General features: G+C 45.4%; 1 protein-coding gene across 1 annotated transcript in view; it reads right to left on the bottom strand.

Annotated features, from left to right (window-relative positions):
- Positions 1 to 21,010, bottom strand: part of MTHFD1 (methylenetetrahydrofolate dehydrogenase, cyclohydrolase and formyltetrahydrofolate synthetase 1) — a 152,139-nt gene that overhangs the window by 59,523 nt on the left and 71,606 nt on the right. The window contains exons 12-16 of the mRNA XM_033951846.1: positions 17,775 to 17,911; positions 16,475 to 16,521; positions 14,395 to 14,502; positions 13,863 to 13,937; positions 1,066 to 1,168 (exon numbers count right to left, since the gene is read on the bottom strand). Of these exons, the coding sequence (XP_033807737.1) occupies positions 1,066 to 1,168; positions 13,863 to 13,937; positions 14,395 to 14,502; positions 16,475 to 16,521; positions 17,775 to 17,911 (470 nt within the window). The remainder of the gene's footprint in view (positions 1 to 1,065; positions 1,169 to 13,862; positions 13,938 to 14,394; positions 14,503 to 16,474; positions 16,522 to 17,774; positions 17,912 to 21,010) is intronic.

Here is a 21,010-nt window from a genome sequence, read left to right as displayed (position 1 = left end):
TCTGAAAATCATCATACTATCAAAACCAAATTATTCAAATTCAAATTGTTTCCAAAGGTCTATATTACTGTGACATCATTAACAGTAAGCTGGAACCCTCATTGTTTTCAAATAATGAAATTTTTACAGTACATTTTTGAATGTGTGAAAATCGCTGGGTGGTCACACTAAAATGTTTGTAACTTTGCCATCTTTATAGATAAATCTCATTCCACTTACCACGTAAATGTGGACAGTAACAACAAATAAAGCAGTAAAAATTCACATTGAAATTCCAAGTAGTTGCTGAGAAAACGGCAAAAAAACCAACCCCAAATAATCTAGAGGTTACTTTTTTTTTTGTTTGTTTCATCATATATCCACCTCCCCCTTTTACAAAACCGCAGAAGCGGTTTTTAGCGCAGACTGGTGAAATAAATGCTCTGCACTGCTCCCAATGCTCATAGGAACTCCGAGGGCTCCTTTTACCAAGGTGCGCTAGCGTTTTTAGCGCACGCAGATTAGCGCGCACTAACCCCGCGCTACGTGGCTAGAACTAATGCCAGTTCAATGCTGGCGTTAGTGTATAGCGTGCACGACATTGTAGCGTGCGCTATTCCGTGCCTTAATGCCCTAACACAGCTTAGTAAAAGGAGCCCTGAGTGTCAGGAGCAGCACAGAGCATTCAGGGCGCCGGCCTGCGCTAAAAATTGCTTCCGCGGTTTTGTAAAAGGGGCGGGATAGATACTGTTAGGACAGGAAAAAATCCCAAACTGTCCAACTTTAGCAATATTCAGTTCAATATCCAGGGTAGCTGTCTGGATAATCTCCCTATATCGGTGATGTAACCCGTTTTATTTGAATATTCAGTGCTGAATGTCCATATTTTAATCAACCGCCGCAGCCAGCATTTAAAAATAAAGAACATTAACTACAGTGGCTGAACTGGACTCAACGACTTCCTGAGTATGTAAAACATTTCATCATACAATGATCTGGTATCAAAAGCCTTGGGGAACATGTTATAAACCATCTTCTCCAGATTGACTGATTTGCTATTTACTGCTTGGTGTATTCCTCACGTACCTCTTTGCCATGTTATGGTTTCTGGGTCGATATCCAGCCTCACAAATCTGTTCACTTCTTCTTCAGTTAAAGCCGTAGGGTCTGTTTTCTCAATGTCCAACCTCTGCAAACAGAATCATAGGGAGGCATGAACAAATTGAACTGAACAAGCTGTACACAGGGAAACTATCAAATATAGTAAAAGGGAAGGAACGCAGGAGAAGGCATACAGGGCAAGTAGCGTCTCTTCCCTGAATGAGATGCTTAGGAAAGATAGGAAAGCTACAATAAGCAACAGCACAGAGTTGTATAGGGTTATTATACTTCCATAACATTGACCAAAAAAAGAAAGAAAAAAAGCTGTAAAACACAGCAAAGTCAGCTTGCTGTGAGGTATTTAGATTTGGTGCCTAGTGCTCCAGAAATGGTTTATTGCTTTCTCTATTTGTGTTTTGTTTTTGCTTGGAATGGGATTTTGATGCTAATTTTCCTACTTCTTCAAGCTGGGTGGGTAAGCTCAAATAATGAAATACGATCTGCTTTTCCCCAGCCTCCCCCTCCCCGAACTTATTTTTCATTAATTTGAGAGCAATTTTTATTTTCTGTTGCTCACTTCTGTCATAAGAACATAAGCAGTGCCTCTGCTGGGTCAGACCAGAGATCCATCATGCCCAGCAGTCCACTCACGTGGCAGCCCCATCAGGTCCAGGACCTGTATAGTAATCCTCTATCTATATCCGTCTATCCCCATTTCCTTCAGGAAATTATCTAATCCCTTCTTGAACCCCAAAACCGTACTCTGTCCTATCACACCCTCTGGAAGCGCATTCCAGGTGTCCACCACCCTATGGGTGAAGAAGAACTTCCTAGCATTGGTTCTGAATCTGTCCCCTCTTAATTTTTCCGAAGGCCCTCTCGTTTTTGTAGTTTTCAAAAGTTTGAAGAGTCTGTCCCTCTCCACTTTCTCCATGCCCTTCATGATCTTGTAAGTCTCTTATCATGTCACCTCTAAGCCTCCGCTTTTCCAGGGAAAAGAGCCCCAGTTTTTCTAATCATTCAGCATATGAAAGGTTTTCCATACCTTTTATCAATCGCGTCGCTCTTTTCTGAACCCTCTCGAGTATCGCCATATCCTTCTTAAGGTACGGCGACCAATATTGGACGCAGTACTCCAGATGCGGGCGCACCATCGCCCGATACAACGGCAGGATAACTTCTTTCGTTCTGGTTGTAATACCTTTCTTGATAATACCTAGCATTCTATTCGCCTTCTTAGAGGCCGCTGCGCACTGTGCCGACGGCTTCATTGTCTTGTCCACTATTACCCCCAAGTCCTTTTCTAGGGTACTTTCACCCATTACCAGCCCTCCCATCGTATAGCTGTACTTCGGGTTTCTGTTTCCTACATGCAAGACTTTACATTTCTCTACATTAAACTTCATCTGCCATCTCTTCGCTCACTCTTCTAGATTGTTCAGGTCCCTTTGTAAATCCTCACAGTCCTCTTTAGTCCCAACTCCACTAAATAGTTTGGTGTCGTCTGCAAATTTTATTACTTCGCACTTCGTTCCTGTTTCTAGATCATTTATAAATACATTGAACCAAGCCGTCAAGTGCAGAGACTGTAGGTTGGGATGAAGTAGAGAACCCCGACTCTGCGTAAGCAGAGAAGGAAAAACAGGCAGAAGAAGTGGCTCCCTGGAACTGAGTTGCAACAGAAGGGAGAACCACGGCTGTCGGGGCCACTGAGGAGCTATCAGAATCATGGTGGCACACGTGGATCTAAGCCTGACGAGAGTCTACAAAATCAGAGGGAAAGGAGGGAATGCATACAGAAACAGGTTCGTCCAATCCAGCAGAAAAGCATCCGCCTCGAGCCTGAGAGGGGTGTAAACCCTGGAGCAGAAGCGGGGCAACTAGTGATTGAGGGAGGACGCGAACAGATCGACGTCCGGAGTCCCCACGAGCAAACACCTGACGCAGGGTCAAGGAATGGATGGACCACTCGTGAGGCTGCAGAAGACGACTCAACCGGTCCGCCAGACACTTGTGCTGGCCTTGAATGTAGACTGCTCGAAGGAACATGTTGCGGCGTATGGCCCAATCCCAGAGCCGCATAGCCTGCCGGCACAGGGACAGGGACCCCGTGCCCCCTTGTTTGTTGGTATAAGAACATAAGAAGTTGCCTCCACTGGGTCAGACCAGAGGTCCATCGTGCCCAGCGGTCCACTCCCGCGGCGGCCCATCAGGCCTATGACCTGTGAAGTGGTCCCTGACTATTCCCATAACCTATCTCTAAATTCTATCTGTACCCCTCAATCCCCTTATCCTTTAAGAACCTATCTAAACCTTCCTTGAACCCCTTTAGTGCGCTCTGGCCTATCACAACCTCCGGAAGCGCGTTCCATGTGTCCACCACCTTCTGGGTAAAAAAGAACTTCCTAGCATTTGTTCTAAACCTGTCCCCTTTCAATTTCTCCGAGTGCCCCCTTGTACTTGTGGTTCCCCACAGTCTGAAGAATCTGTCCCCGTCTACCTTCTCTATGCCCTTCATGATTTTGAAGGTTTCTATCATGTCTCCTCTAAGTCTCCGCTTTTCCAGGGAGAATAGCCCCAGCATTTCCAACCTGTCAGTGTATGAAAAGTTTTCCATACCTTTTATCAGTTTAGTCGCTCTTCTCTGGACTCCCTCAAGTACTGCCATGTCCTTCCAGATGTGGGCGTACCATTGCACGATACAGCGGCATGATGACTTCCTTCGTCCTGGTCGTGATACCCTTTTTAATGATTCCCAACATTATGTTCGCTTTCTTGGAGGCTGTCGCACACTGTGCTGATGGTTTCAATGTTTTGTCCACCATCACCCCCAGGTCTCTTTCAAGGTTGCTCACCCCTAGCAATGATCCCCCCATTTTGTAGCTGAACATCGGGTTCTTTTTCCCTACATGCATGACCTTGCATTTCTCTATGTTAAAGCTCATTTGCCACTTTTTTTGCCCACTCTTCCAGTCTAATTAGGTCCCTTTGCAGGTCTTCACAGTCTTCCGTGGTTCTAACCCTGCTGCAGAGTTTGGTGTCATCTGTAAATTTAATAACCTCACATTTCGTCCCCGTCTCCAGGTCGTTAATAAATATATTGAACAGGAGCGGTCCCAGCACCGACCCCTGTGGAACTCTGCTCATGACCCATTGCCAGTCCGAGTAATGGCCCTTTACTCCAACCCTCTGTTTCCTGCCTGCCAGCCAGTGTTTGATCCATCGTTGGACATCCCCTTGCACCCCGTGGTTCCACAGCTTCTTAAGCAGCCGTTCGTGAGGTACCTTGTCGAAGGCTTTTTGGAAGTCAAGGTAAATGATGTCTATGGATTCCCCTTTATCCATCTGGCTGTATATTCCCTCAAAGAAGTACAGTAAGTTCGTGAGGCACGACCTTCCCTTGCAGAAGCCGTGCTGGCTCACCTTCAGCTGTCCATTGTTTTCTATGTGTTCACAGATGCTGTCCTTAACCAGTGCTTCCATCATCTTTCCCGGAACCGAGGTCAAGCTCACTGGCCTGTAGTTTCCCGGGTCACCCCTTGATCCCTTCTTAAAGATGGGTGTGACATTTGCTATTTTCCAGTCCTCCGGGATCTCCCCAGTTTTTAAGGATAGGTTACATATTTGGCGAAGTGTTTCCGCTATTTCGTTTCTCAGTTCTTTTAGAATCCTTGGGTGGATGCCGTCAGGACCTGGTGATTTGTCGCTCTTCAGTCGTCTATCTGTCGGAGGACATCCTCTTGGCTTACCTCTAGTAGGACCAGCTTTTCATCCTGGTCTCCATTTATGATCTCCTCTGGTTCTGGAATATTGGATGTGTCCTCTCTCGTGAAGACTGACGAGAAGAACTTGTTTAACCTGTCAGCTATCTCTTTTTCCTCCTTTACCACTCCCTTCCTGTCTCCATCATCCAATGGTCCCACTTCCTCCCTGGCCGGTTGCTTCCCCTTCACATACCTGAAGAATGGTTTGAAGTTTCTTGCTTCCCCCGCCAGTCTCTCCTCCTAATACATGGCGACCTGGTTGTCCGTGCGGATCAGCACCACTCGGTCACGAAACAGGTGATAGAAAGCTTTCAGGGTGAGGAAAATTGCTCAAAGTTCCAGCAGACTAATGTGACAAAGGCGGTTGGCACTGGACCAGAGACCCTGAGTGCGTAGACCGTCCAGATGAGCCCCCCAAGCATAGGTCAACGAGTCTGTCGTGAGGACCTCCTGCGGAGGGGAGGAGGGCATAAAACAGAAAACATTTGGAAAGATTGGAAGAGAGCATCCACCAACGGAGAGAACTCTTCAACAAAGGAGTCACGACAACGTGTCGAGAAACAGGTTCTCGATCCTGGTTCCACTGAGACGCAAGAGTCTATTGTGGAATACGGAGGTGAAGTCTGGCAAAAGGAGTCACGTGAACCGTAGAGGCCATGTGACTAAGGCGGACCATCAGGAGCCGAGCCGAGCCGGGGCGGAGGACAGATGGGCCACCCTCTGGCATAAACGAACAAGGGCCTCCAGACGAGGCCGAGGCAGGAAAGAGCGTAGACGGACTGTGTCCAGGACCGCTCCAATGAATTCCAGAGACTGGGACAGACAGAGGTGGGACTTGGGGAAGTTCACCTCGAAGCCGAGGCTCTGAAGGAGCAAAATGGTCTGATTCGTTGTTCGCAAAACTTCGTGGCGCGAGGACGCTTTAATCAACCAGTCGTCGAGGTAGGGAAACACCTGCAGGGCGCGGAGACGCAGGACCGCAGCTACCGCAACTAGACATTCCGTGAAAACCCTCGGAGAGGCCGCCAGGCCGAAGGGAAGAACACGATATTGGAGATGAAGATCCCCTACCCGGAATCTCAGATACCGGCGAGAGGCTGGGTGTATCGGAATGTGCTTGTACGCCTCCTTGAGGTCCAGTGAGCACAGCCAGTCCCCCTCGTCCAAGAGGGGTTACAAGGTAGGAAGGGTGAACATTCTGAACTGTTCCCTGACCAGAAACTTGTTCAGAGCATGGAGGTCCAGGATCGGACGCAGATCCACGGTCTTCTTGGGTACTAGAAAGTACCGGGAATAAAATCCGGTATTCCACTGGTCTGGAGGAACCTCCTCGACCGCCCGAAGGTAAAGAAGGGCCCGAGCTTCCTGCAGAAGGAGAAGCAGCTGAGACCGGGCAGAAGGAGGAACTCTCTTGGAGGAAGGTCCGGGGATCTGTGACTGAAGTGAAGGAGTACCCCTCCTGGACGATGGAAAGCACCCAACTGTCGGTGGTAAGACTTTCCCACTGGGTATAGAAATGATGGAGACGATGGGGAGGGGGGAAGGCTCCAGGAGGAAGGGAGCCCGAAGGCTCAGACTGGAATTGTCAAAAAGACAGCCCGGAGCCGGTGGCTGGGCCTTAGCTTGTCGCTGCTGCTGCGGCCGCTTCGAAGGAGGCCTAGAGAACGCAGGAGTAGATATCTGTGGGTACCTCCAGAGAGGAATTATATATTGCCGAGCCGGAGGGGTCTTCGGCTTAAGTCTCACCAGAGAAGAGAAGTACCATTTGTGTTCCAAGAGGCACCTAGTGGCTGCCTCGAAGGAATCAAACAGCTCATTACCTACGCAAGGGAGATTGGCCAGACGATCCTGGAGATTCGGATCCATGTCCTCAATCCGGAGCCAAGTGAGGTGACGCATGGCGATCGCAAACGCCGTGACCTTCGAGGACAACTCAAAGGCGTCATAGGCTGCCTGAAACATGTAGAGGCGGAGTTGGGAGAGGGTCTCCTCGAGGAGACGAAACTCCTGATGCTGAAAATCTGGCACATCCTTCCGGAAAGAGCAGAGGGGGTCCACACAGAACCGGAGATAGGATGTGAAGATAAAGTTATAGTTGAGTACACGGTTCGCCATCATTGAGTTTTGATAAAGACGGCGATCAAATTTGTCCATCGTATGGCCCTCCCTGCCCGGAGGGACGACAGCATACATCTTCGAGGGGTTGGACTTTTTCAAGGAAGACTCAACCACCAAGGACTGGTGAGAAAGCCGAGAACTCTAAAACCCCTACACCGGGATTGTCCAGTAGCGGGACTCAAACTTGGAGGGAATGGCCGTGACCGCATAGGAGGTCTCCAGGTTCCGGAGAAATGTTTGACGGAGAACCTGGTGCAATGGCAAGCACAGCGCCTCACGGGGCTGATGATCAACACCCATTTCCGCCAGGAATTCCTGGGTATAATGAGACTCAGACTGGAGGTCCAGGTTCAAGGCCCTACCCATGTCAGAGATGAAAAGAATAAAGGAGGAGTTTCGAGAAGAAGACTCACCCTCCTGAGGAGACCCCAAGCAAGATCTGGGGGCAGCTGAGAACGAGGGAGAAATTTCCCTCGAATAGTAAGCTGAAGCCTCGGAGTCCCGCTAATGGGAGACCGAAGAGGCTCGACTAAAGTGTCTGGGAGGCGTCAAGGAACAACCCCGAGCAAGATGGACCGGGGAAGACCCCGGAGTCCGAGGAAGCCGCTGGCGAAGCCTTGGAGAAGACGGGGCAAAGGAAAATTCCTCCACCAGTTTCGAAGAAGGCCCCTTAGAGGCTAGCAGCCGCCTCGATGGGGAACATACATTAGAGTCCAACTCGAGGACAAGCATGTGCCTGGAAGGTTTTGCGGTCGGAGAACTGCCCCGAAGGGGCGGAGAAGACCGGGGCTTTTTAGGAGGGACAAGCCGCGACATAGCAGTGGGGGGAAAAACAGCCCCCAGGCCTTGACCCCCGAAAAGTCACAGGTGACCCGGGGGAGGAAGAGTCACTCGAGGAAACCCAGCGAATCTTGTGGGTATGGCCTCGAGATACAAGGATACGCTCAGGCTGGGTCGAGACCGAGGTCAGAGGCATCGAGGTCGGGACAAGTTGGCTCACCACCGAGGAAAGCTGTGTGGTAAGTATAGCCTTAACCATGTCCTCGAACATGGGCACCGAGATCAAGGGTTGTTGGGTCGAAGGTTCAGCAGTGCGCTCCTTCGGGGGCGACCTCGAGGAAGAGTATTCCCTACGTGAGGAGGCACGCTTAGAATGATGTCTCGAAGACGCCGACGAGGCAGCGCTTACATGAGACTCTGAGGTAGGCTTCTTTGCCGGCACACCTGAGGAGGCAAGAGGAGATTTACCCGAGGCCAGAGTAGCAGGAGGAGCCGAGGCTGGAGCCTTCGAGGTCGAGGGGAACTTCGAGGCCGAGGATTTCGAGGCCGAAGCACCCAACGAGGGCACCGAGGCCGAGTTCAAGGCCTGTCCCGCAGGATCCATGGGGCCAAAGAGTTTAAGAATCTTGGCCATCCTGTGACGAAGAGCCCATGGTTACAAAGTCGTGCAACAAAGACACGATTCAGCGCGGTGCTCCGCACCCAGGCACTCCACACACCAGTGATGAGGGTCGGTGATGGAGATAACCCGGTTGCACTTAGTGCAGTTTTTAAACCCGGAACAAGGCCGGGACATAAGAAAAAAGGCGGTTGCGGCCCTGTGAAGCCAGGTGGCCAGAACAAAACTGGGGAACCTGGTCAAAAATACACGAGCAAAAGAAACGGCCACAGCGTCTTAACCAAAAATAACTAAATAAGTCGCAGTGCAAGAGGGACAACGAGATCGCGCGAAGCAAGGGAGCAGTGCTTCTGGCTCCGTGGAAAACATAGAACTGAGGCCACACTGAGGAGACGCATGCCCTAGGTCGGGCAGGAGGGGCACGCGTGGGCCAATCGCAAGCTTGAAGGTCTTCAAGCAAATCTGCTTGCGAAAACGTCCGCTAGGGGGCTCCGTCGGTGACGTCACCCACATGTTGAGAATATACTGCCTGCTTGTCCTGGGATAACAGGGCTCCGATGAATTTTAATGTGGCGAAATGAACAGTAATGCACATTAAGAAGTCAGCACCCCTCAAAAAATGATCTAGGAGTCATTGTGGACAATATACTGAAATCTTCTGCCCAGTGTGTGGAGGTGGCCAAAAAAAGCAAACATGGTGCTAGGAATTATCAGGGGAGGGATGGTAAATAAGACCAAGATTATTATAATGCGACCTCAACTTAGTATTGCATTCAAGAATGGTAGATTTTGTAGCATATACATTTTAAAAATTAATTTATGTGCACAAAGATGATGTCAACACATTAAAAAGTTGTAATACATAGTAAATTATTAACAAAAAATGTGAAAAACAGATACATGTAAAAGATCCCAAAATGAACCAAAAGTGCATTTTCTCACTGGAAACCCTTTATCATAGCATGTTTCCAAAATGTCAGGGCACAAGCCACGAGGTGTTCAGAGCTGTTCACTAAAAATGATTACGATGATCAGGAAAAGCAGCATTTAGCTGTCTATTGGAAGGCCTAGCATGCTTCTGACTAGAGATGTAGTCAAGATTTTCTGGCAATTTATTTTATCCAACCAGGTAATTAGGCTTGAGACAAGCGTGACTTGAGGATTATATTGAGGAATTTTCTTTGACGCTCTCGCCACAGCATAAATTATCTCCATCTGCTGCCTGTGTTGAAGGGTCACCTCTGTCAGCAGTATCTCTACACAGAGGTCAGGACTAGCAGTAGACCTGAGAGACTGAGGTTCTTACCCAATATGTCCAGACTTCCAAGTGAGGTTTCACTGCTATCTCAGTATCTATAAAAGTAACCCAAATGAAGACACACTGCCCCCAGGAGGAGATGGGATGAGCCTGTTCCTGAAAACATGACACTTTCTTCTACCCCAAAATGAGTTTTGTGTCTCACATAAATGCTTTGTAGTGACTGATACTCATTGTGACTGCTTCCATGTCATCTCAGAGTCCCTGAACCTTAGCTCCCAGGTCACTATCAGCAGCTCTGTGTGACCTCAACACCAGAGAAACACTGAAAATAGCTACATTTAAAAAACAAATTACATCCATAGGCATACGGAAAAGCCATACTTCTTGACCTGAACATTATTATTGGGGGGTTTTATTACAATAATTTATTGTGAGCCACCTAGAACTAGAACTGTGGATGGTGTAGTTTATTAAAAAAAATATATATATATATCTATATATATATATATCAGTGCTGGGGGAGCCCATAGTCTCTCAATTTGTGATGGTACACAATCCAGGTATACACTAGGGCAGTGTGTCTCAAACTTTTTTTAGCTCTGGCACACTAAACGGAGCAAATGTTTTTCGCAGCAAATTTGAAAGTTATTTATTCAAAGTTCTTTAAGCTATGGATGGGTAATTAAAACAACGGTGAAACTAAAGTAGATAAATTGCTAATCAATGCGATGATGTGCTTGTTTTTGAATGCAAATAAGCTCAAAACGCAGCTCGATAGTTGACATGCAAACACGCATTTCATCATCCATCATCTGCAATCATTCTTTTTTCGATTTAATTTCAGGCAGAGCTGAAAACCCAAGTTTGCAAAGATAAGAAGACACAAACAGTAAAAGCTTTGATTGCTTTGTTGCTCAAGTTAGGATAGCTACTGCATACAAAATAAAACTAAAATTACTTGCCATTAGTTTTGAAGGACCAATCACATCAAAGAATGATGCTTGTCTGGGCAGTTGTATCCTTATGCACACTGACACTCATAACATTGACAGATTCTTGTGTATGTGACGTATATGTCTTCGTCATAAGACTTATGGGGACAGACTTAAAGATTTCAATATGTTTACTTTAGAGGAAAGGCGGGAGAGGGGAGATATGATAGATATGTTTAAATCAGGGACCTCAAAGTCCCTCCTCGAGGGCCACAATCCAGTCGGGTTTTCAGGATTTCCCCAATGAATATGCATTGAAAGCAGTGCATGCACATAGATCTCATGCATATTCATTGGGGAAATCCTGAAAACCCAACTGGATTGCGGCCCTCAAGGAGGGACTTTGAGACCCCTGGTTTAAATGTATCTATCATGTAAATGCGCACGAGTCGAGTCTCTTTCATTTGAAAGGAAGCTCTGGAATGAGAGGGCATAGGATGAAATTAAGAGTCGATAAAAACACTTTTTTACAGAAAGGGTGGTAAATGCGTGGAACAGTGTCCCAGTTGAGGTGGTGGAGACAGAGACTGTGTCTGATTTCAAGAAAGCCTGGGATAAGCACGTGGGATCTCTTAGAGAGAGGAAGAGATAATGGTTACTGCAGATGGGCCATTTGGCCTTTATCTGCCATCATGTTTCTACTTATGAAGGGCATTTTTAAAAATAAAGTAAAATTCTGGAATCTCTCATGGCACATCTGGAATCTCTTTGGGGCACACCACTGTGCTGTAGCACACAGTTTGAGGTACACTCAACTAAGGTGTAAGAATAACAAACTTGAACTTTCCTCACTATTAATCTGCATTCTGTGAACTCTCGCACTAATGTACACCATTTCTCAGAATCCATCCAATTTTAACAGTTTTATTTTCACCAGGTTCCTCAATCTGGAGGGAATATGCAACATAGCGTTTTCTAATTGTGTCTTTGAGTTCTTGCACATTTTAAGCTGAAGAAGTTTTCACAACTGAGGTGAGAAGATGTGGTACTGGAGCTTTACAGCAAGCTAGGAAAGTTAATCTGAGAGGAGCTGATGCTCTCTCACCCTGAGAAGGTACACAGGGAACATAGAGTAACAGAAAGGAAGCAGTTCAGAAGTACAAATTCAGCAAATTAAAGTATTCTGTGCTGAGTTTGTAATCTGTCAATTATTCAGAGATCTCTTTGGATTCCTGATGTATAAATATCTGAACATGTCACGTTATCCACCTAGAATTTCAAGATAGCGCGGTCTATAAATAAATTCAGCCACTGCACCATCTTTATGCGGTGGGGGAGAGGAGATTTCACATAAAACTTATATAAAGTGACGTTAAACTGAGCTTTGTTTTTTTTTTTTTAAGACTATACTTTTTGCTATGTTATAAGTGTGCTGTATTTCTTGGATCTGTGCGGGGAGAGTGGCGCAGTGGTTAAAGCTACAGCCTCAGCATCCTGAGGTTGTGGGTTCAAACTCACGCTGCTCCTTGTGACCCTGGGCAAGTCAACTTAATTCCCCCCATTGCCCCAGGTACATTAGGTAGATTGTGAGCCTGCCAGGAGAAACAGGGGAAAATGCTTGAGTACCTGAAGAAACTCATGTAAACCGTTCTGAGCTCTCCTGGGAGAACGGTATAGAAAATTGAATAAATAAGTAAGAAATAAACAATCATGAGCATCTTTGCTGGTTTCTAATATTGTAATATTCATGCTGTTCTTGTTTCAATGAAAGACCTTTTAAAAATGAATAAAAAAGCAATTTTAGCCCTGGAGAAAATTTTTAGTGCACAGGACCAAGATAGGAGACCTTGATTTTGAAGGTTAAGTAAATCTGGCAAGCTAAAAATGTACAACTCCTTCCCCACTAGAGAGAGTAATTATATCACAGATCATCTATTTCCAGCCCTTTTCTTCTTCTTTTAACCCTTTCAGGACCAAGGGACATATTTGTCCCATAACTTTAAAATCCTATAAATTTTGATTGGGATAGTCTACAGTTCTAAATTTGATATGTACGGATTCCATATGATACTGCCTTTATGTAAACAAACTGGTTCCGACATTCATTCATTAGCGTCGTTGCCAGATTGACGAGAAGATTCACTTGCCACACTGTCCATAAGCCAGAAGTGTGATTTTTTTTTAAAAAAATAATGATATTTCACAAAAAAAAATCAATTTTTTGGCATCTGCAAGCCCTTTTTACCATAAAAATGTCGTCAAAACCACAAAAATTGGCCTACGATCCTTATGATCCTGAAAGGGTTAAAGACAGGCATCTATTTCTTTATAAAATGGAGTGAAAAAGCAGCAGAAATTGTGGCTAGATCGAAGTTATTTTTGCAAATAGGCGAAGTGGGAAATTATAACTATATACTGCTACAAACTAGTAATTAGAGCAGCTGCCTCAGCACCCCAAGGATGCATTGGATAGACTGTGAGCCCACCGGGACAGGCAAGGAAAATGCTTGAGTACCTAAATAAATTCATGTAAACCGTTCTGAGCTCCCTTGGGAGAACAGTATAAAAAATTGAATAAATTAATGAATGAATGAATAAATAAATTTCTTCTGACATCCAGGTTTGTGGTGAAGACAGTGTCAGGAAGTCAGAGTGTATTTCTCCTGATCACCACAAACCTGTTTCACTACTAATATTATTTCTATAGCGCTAATGCGGCACCGTACAGCGTTACAAAGAAGACAGTCCCTGCTCTAAAGAGCTTACAATCTAAACAGACAAGACAGACAAACAAATAGGATATCATGGATACAATGAAGGCTGGGTTGGTGGACAGTAGGGTTATGGATTGAAGGCTATATCTGAAAGGCGGATTTTCAGTCTGCTTTTAAACAAGGTAAGGGAAGAGACTTGGCAGACAAACTCGGGTAATTTATTTCTAGGCATAGGGGGCAGCTAGATGAAAGGAACAAAGTCTGGAATTGGCAGTGGAGGAGAAGGGTACAGCTAAGAGGATCGGAGTTCTCTGGGAGGTGTACAAGGAGAGATATTGAGAGGCAGCAGAATGAACACATTTGTAGGTTATCAATAGGAGCTTGAACTGTATGTGAAGGCAGATAGGGAGCCAGTGAAGTGATTTAAGGAGATGGGTGACACGAGTGTAGTGAGGTTGGTAGAAGATGAGTCGTGCAGCAGAGTTTTGCACAGATTGCACGGGGGACAAGCAGCACTGCATTAGAAGTAGATCGCAGTAATCTAAACGTGAGGTTAAGTCAGTAAGAAATAACAAGATTATACCAAGTACTCACCTTCAGCCTTCTGAGCTGAATATCAGAAAACGTCCTCACGCCACTGTTTGAAGGCACCAGGCGGTTAAAGAGAGCCTGGAAAATAAGTTACAATAGCATCAAGCAGGACTATACAGAATATAAACGTACTGAAAACAAATTATTTTTGATACCACCTTTCAAGATTCTCTATCAAAACAGTTGCAAATGGTTTACACCAGGAATGTCAAAGTCCCTCCTCGAGGGCCGCAATCCAGTCGGGTTTTCAGGATTTCCCCAATGAATATGCATTGATAGCAGTGCATGCAAATAGATCTCATGCATATTCATTGTTGGTCCTCGAGGGCTGCAATCCAGTCGGGTTTTCAGGATTTCCCCAATGAATTTACATGAGATCTATTAGCATACAATGAAAGCAGTGCATGCAAATAGATCTCATGCATATTCATTGGGGAAATCCTGAAAACCCGACTGGATTGCGGCCCTCGAGGAGGGACTTTGACACCCTTGGTTTACACTCTAAAACCACAACATGGAGCATGCCATGAGTTACCTTGTCTGACTGTGTTAATTCGTGGAACATGCGAGCATCAATGGCAGCTGCAACCAGGTTATTGGCTGCAGTAATAGCATGAATATCACCTGTAAGATGGAGATTAAACTAAGAGAGAGAGAGAGAGAAAGAAATTGGTCAAAGTGCACATGCTTGGGTCAGAATCCCAATAAAATCCATATCTGGCAGAAGTAGGGGAGAGAGCCTAGAACAGAAAGGAGAGCTCAACGATTTGCTGACCACTGCTGGTATTATACCCAGAAATGCAGCCCCCACGTCAGGGCTCCAGCACTGGATTCCGGGATTGTTTGTGAAGCTGGCTAAAGTGCAGCTGGTTAAGTGTGATATTCATCGGGCAACCATCTATCGGGCACCACATAAAGATATGATTGGCTTTTAGTGGTTAGAGCTACAGCCTCAACACCCTGAGGTTGTGGGTTCAAATCCCGCGTTACTCCTTGTGACCCTGGGCAAGTCACAATCCTTCACTGCCCCAGGTACATTAGACAGACTGTGAGCCTGCTGAGACAAATAGGGAAAATTCTCGAGTACCTAATCCTTTGGGAGGACTGGCTAAAAAAATGAATGAATGAAGAAATAAATAAAATTTATTTATGCAGTGACTTTGGCCAGTTAAGTGCTGAATATTGGCCCTTAAACAGGCAAGTGCTGACTCTGTCCCTGGAACGCTCCCAATAGTCAGTTTTGAGATAGGACCAAGTACTATATATGGTGCCCCTCAAAAATCGATGAAGACTAGAACAGCAGTATGCATACCTTTTATAGAATCACACTTAGCGCCTGTGAGGTGTTTCCCCCAGCCAGCATCTTTCACACTCTCCCATTGTCCCCAATTCAGCATTCCTGTCCACTACCTCTGCAACGGCAATTCCAGTTACTGACAACCTGTTGCTTGCTTTGCAGGCTTCCCACTACCACGGTCCCGCCGAAGAAATGGGAAGTGACATCAAGGGTAGGACCGCAGTACAGGGAAGCCTGCAGAGCCAATGCAAGCTGCCCTAAGTTGCTGCCAGCAGTGATTTGGGCCGCAGCAATGGAGTGCCGACCCGACACCAAAATCTGTGCAGACCTCGGGTAATTCTTCGTCCCTGGAGAATTCTGCTAGGAGTATAATGTACACATAAGTGTCTTAGCATACAGTACATTCCCACAGATTGTGAAAGGCCATTTCTCTATAAATGCCCTTCCCTTCCTCCTGCCACACCCCCCCCCCTACTCAATCTGTGGTATGCTCAGTCCTGAAGCATCCCTTCTCCACCAGCAAAATAGGGCTTGGAGCCACCAGGTTACCTTCCTCCCCAACTCAACTGAAATTCCTCCTCTCAGCTCCCAGTGACACAAGATGGCTTCTAGAGGCAGCAATGATCTCCACTTACTCCTACGCCACCCTTCATAATGATGCCTGCTAACCTGAGGCTCGGTGTTGCCCCACACATAAAGGGACCTCAAATAAGTCGGTGCCATTTTAAAAAGTAGAGGGGGGGGGGGTTAAGAGCCATTATACATTATAGGTAAAGGTAGGGAGACCTGGTTCCCTCAGAATCAAGTCTCTTAACTGATCATAGTGTGGGAGGGTACCAGAAACTCTCTAGTAAATACTGCTATAAAAACCTACATAGTAATAGGTATTTTCACTTCAGTAGAGCGATCCCTTAGTGATCCATTTAGATCTTGGTTATTTGAAAACCAGTCCTGTTTGGAAGCCAAGAGTGCCAGAGTAAAGAACCACTGAGATCCCAATGTGTGGTGCAGTGGTTAAAGCTACAGCCTCAGCACCCCAAGGTTGTGGGTTCAAACCCACGCTGCTCCTTGTGACCCTGGGCAAGTCACTTAATCCCCCCATTGCCCCAGGTATGTTAAATAGATTGTGAGCCCACCAAGTCAGACAGAGAAAAATGCTTGAGTACCTAAATAAATGCATGTAAACCGTTCTTAGCTCCCGTGGGAGAACAGTATAGAAGATTGAATAAATAAATATAAATAAATAAATAAATTACAAGTACTGGAAAAGCATTTGCTGTCAGTAGGCCCTCAGACAGAATTTATGATGATAACTTACTTCCTCCATAGGGATAACCTGAGAATATCCACCACCTGCAGCTCCACCTACAAAGACACACAATTGTTTCAACAAGGACGCCAAATCTAGTCATTTCCCAAATTTCAGAATTATCATCCTCTGCCAAGGTTCCCTGAATGTCTCATGTATTCCCATCAAAACAGAAGAGGTTTCTTCCTCCATAACCATTGAGTTTTTCAAGCCCTTAATCTCGTGGAAAACTTAATTTTCCCCCTATATAAAGCAAATGCAATGACCTCCTCCAGCTTATTTGATCACACTCTCCTTGCCTGACACATGAACTCGTTAACGTTTTGTACAGCTATTCTGAACAATTCCACTCATTGTTCATAGTATTAAAATGATCCAAAAACATGTCATCCTGAACAAATAATCAGGACACTGAAGCCCATCGCAGCATATTAAATATTTGCTTTCTAATTCACCAAAATCAATATTGAAATAAGATGTTTAGGATCTTCAGAAGGCTGCTAGGGTGTATTAATCAAACGCAGCTACAGTCTTAAATGGTCAGTTATTTTCAACTACACTTCTCCCTCCCTATTTGCGGGGGTTAGGGGCAGAGCCGGCCCACAAATAAATTTTGGCCGGCTCTGACCCACCCCCGGACCTTACCTGGTGGACCAGCAGTGACACGGGGCAGGAGCGATCTTCCCACTCGCAGCACGGCTCTGCATGGGGCAGGAGTGTAGGAAGATCGCTCCTGCCTCACATCACCACCAGACCGCCAGGTAAGGTCCATGCTCCGATCGCCCTCCCCACCGCCTCTAATCGCCTCCCTCCAAGTCCTGGGGCCGTTTTTTTTTTTTTTTTTCCTCGATGCCAACGAGTGATTCTCAGGGGGGCGGCCAGGGGAAAAACCTGTGGATAATCGAAACTGCGAACATCGAAACCGCGAATAGGGAGGGGGCAGTGTATTGTATTTTGTTTAAACGTTCATCTTTTATTGATTATAAAGATATTTAATATAAAGCTCACTTATCTTGTGTACAGCTGAGTTTAAGACGGCCATGATATCTTTATAAACAATGAAAGATGAACGTTTAAACAAAACACAATAGCTGAAAATAAAAGAAACAGAAAAATAACACATCATTTAAGACTAGCTGCGTTTGAGTAATACACCCCAACAGCCTTCTGAAGATCCTAAAAATCTTATTCCAATATCGATTTTGGTGAACTGGAAAGCAAATATTTAATATGCTGTGATGGGCTTCACTGTCATAATTATTTGTTTGGGATGACATGTTGTACAAGCTATTCAACATCTTAAACTTACCTTTTATCCCAAAGGTTGGCCCTTGAGAAGGCTGTCGAACGCATGCGAAAGCATTTAAATGGAGATGTGCTCCCAGTGCTTGAACCAAACCTACAGTGGTGGTACTCTTCCCTTCTCCCAAAGGTGTAGGAGTAATTCTTAAAAGATCAAAACACATGACATTAGCAAATGGTCCAAACAATGCATACTAGACATGCTTTAAAATCTGAGCAACTGCACCGTTATCAACTTAAACAATTTGTAGACTGACCACAGTAGCAGTTAAAACTCAAAAGGAGCCCTTTCACCAAGGAACATTAATGGATTTAGCAAGCATCTAAAGATCAACATGTAATAAGCCTGTTAGAGCACCTTAGTAAAAGGATCCCAAGTGATTTAAATGAGCACAAAGAAAATTGGCTGTCTGAATCTACATTGGGAGAACATTCTAGGACAGTGGTTCCTAACCCTGTCCTGGAGGACCACCAGGCCAGTCGGATTTTCGGGATAGCCCTAATGAATATGCATGAGAGAGATTTGCCTATAATGGAGGTAAGGTGTCAGGCGTGCAAATCTTCCCCATGCATATTCATTAGGGCTATCCCAAAAACCCGAATGGCCTGGTGGTCCTCTAGGACAGGGTTGGGAACCACTGTTCTAGGAGATGTGTTTTGGGAAAGGAAAGGGTCCACGTGCAACTCACAGAAGAAGTGGATGCAAATGACTGTGTGTATGATGTACCAGTCACACCTTTCAAAGCCAAAGTACAGTAGTACCTTGGATTACGAGTATAATCCGTTCCAGGAGCATGCTCATAATCCAAAATGCTCGTTTATCAAAGCGAGTTTCTCCAAAGGAAATAATGCAAACTCGCTTTGATGCGTTCCCCCCCCCCCGCCCCCACCGAGAACCGGCATTGCTCCCCTCGAAGGTCCCCCCCCTGTGATCCGGCACCCCTCACCTCGAACCGGCACCCCCCCCCCCGCCATGATCCAACCCCCCCCCCCCCCGACACGATTGGGCACCCCCCCGCCACTTCTTACCCTCATCTGGGCACTCTTGAAGATCGGCCTCCTCGTCTGCTGGGCCTTGAGCATCTGAGCATGCTCAAGGCCTGCGAGTTCACGTTTACGTTCAGAATGTGAACTCTCAGACCTTGAGCATGCTCAGATGCTCAAGGCCCAGCAGACGAGGAGGCCGATCTTCAAGAGTGCCCAGATGAGGGTAAGAAGCGGCGGGGGGGTGCCCAATCGTGTCGGGGGGGGGGGGTCGGATCGTGGCGGGAGGGGGGGGTCGGATCGTGGCGGCGGGGGGTGCCGGTTCGAGGCAGGGGGGGTGCCGGATTGCGGGGGGGTGCTCATAAATCGAGCCATGCTCGGTTTCCAAGGCACCGATTTTGCAAATGTTTTGCTCGTCTTGCAAAACACTCGCAAACCAGTGCACTCGTAAACCGAGGTACCACTGTATAGATCTTTTTCTACTTTGAAAACAGGCGGAAAGCTGATGAGTAAAAAGTATTACATTACATTAGTGATTTCTATTCCGCCAATACCTTGCGGTTCAAGGCGGATTACATCCAAACTAAAACAAGAATTACATTTCAACTTTGAAGTAATAGATTAAACGATGAGATAAAATTTTAAGGGAGAATTATGGATTTTAGATAATGTTTGGTAACTAGAAAAATTAGAGAGTACTAAAGGTTTATAGAGTGTTGGATGTTGGGTTAGGATTGTTGTTCCACTTCGTCTCAATGAAGGGTATGCAAAAGCCCCCCCCCTTCAATATATGTTACTCCAAGTACTGTATATGATAAGATAACCACTCAAAATGTAAATGAGAGGAAAACAGTAAAACTATTTACCTGCTGTAAGGGAGTTGTTTGTTTTTTTTATTAATCTTTATTAATTTTCAATTTGAGAACAGTGCAATAAAATATACATACAATTAACATCACAGACAGCACTTACAATCGATCAAAGAATACTAGAAAATATCATCCCCCTCTCCCTCCCACCCTAATTTGAGAACAAAGACAAAGTGCTTTAAATTATACATACAATTAATATCATAAACAGCCCTTGTATTGGATCAATGAATATTACAAAATATATTACTCCCCCCCACCCTTCCTGGATGTGCAAATCAAAAAAGGAAAAATAAAGGCATAATCCAACCAATCAGAGTTAACAAAATTCGTCAATGGACCCCATGTTAATTTAAATAGTTCATTATGACACGACATTTCTGAATTCATTTTTTCATATTTATAACAAACAAAGTTTCCCACCAAAAGGAAAAATTAAGTCTGTAAGGGAGTATTACTAAACACAGTGGGGGTAATTCTACATCTTGGCACCTGGTAGGCGCTTCGAATAGGTTTATACTTTGCTTTACTGAAACTAGCTTAAGCTGATATTATCGTGCCTATAATTTCAGTGCAAGCACTCACGTCAGCCAAGTTCTGCTAATATGCGTTCAACTTCTAATAGTTTTAAGTTACACTAAGGGCGCCTTTTACGAAGCCGCATTAGCGGTGTTAGCGCGGGCTAAACCCGCGCTACGCAGCTAGAACTAACGCCAGCTCAATGCTGGAGTTAGTGTCTAGCACGGCCGGCAGTTTAGCCCATGTGTACGCCTACCCATAAAATATGCACGCTGCAAGATATGCACTTATTTACAAGCTAGTGCTTAGGAAGAATTTTGGTATATGCGTATGTATATACCATTATTCTGATTAAACATGTATGTAATTGACACCCGACTCTTAGTGCATACTTTAAAGAAAAAATCATTACTCAAAGACTCAGGCCAGGATTCTCTAATATCGCCGGTGGGTTGCTGTAGCAGCCGTAAATGTAATGATTCAAAAAAGACGAGTCCTTCTCAAAGAACCGTGCATGTAAATGAGGTTTGCCAAATTTACACGAAATCAGTCGCTGGTGATAGCGATCAGCACATGTGCAGAATAGTCCACAGAAACAGGCATGGGTGGATAGGAGGGGCCAAGAGCTACCAGCAACACTATCAATCATAGGCATGCCAGTGCTATTGGAGGGGAAGAGAGGGGAGGTGCAATCGTTGGCTTTGAATAAGCGTGCCGTGTATAAGACACGCCTTTAATACATGCCTCTATCTTTTTAAAGATGTCTACAACTGATTTACCCTACTTTTAAAATTTCTTTATTAATTATCCCTCATCTTGTCATATCCGTCCTATTCCTTCCTTTTATTTTTTCTTTCTCAACAAATTGTAG

Source organism: Geotrypetes seraphini, chromosome 7, assembly GCF_902459505.1.
Source record: "Geotrypetes seraphini chromosome 7, aGeoSer1.1, whole genome shotgun sequence".
NCBI classification, from domain to species: Eukaryota; Metazoa; Chordata; class Amphibia; order Gymnophiona; family Dermophiidae; genus Geotrypetes; species Geotrypetes seraphini.
This window is presented reverse-complemented; position numbering and strand designations above follow the sequence as displayed.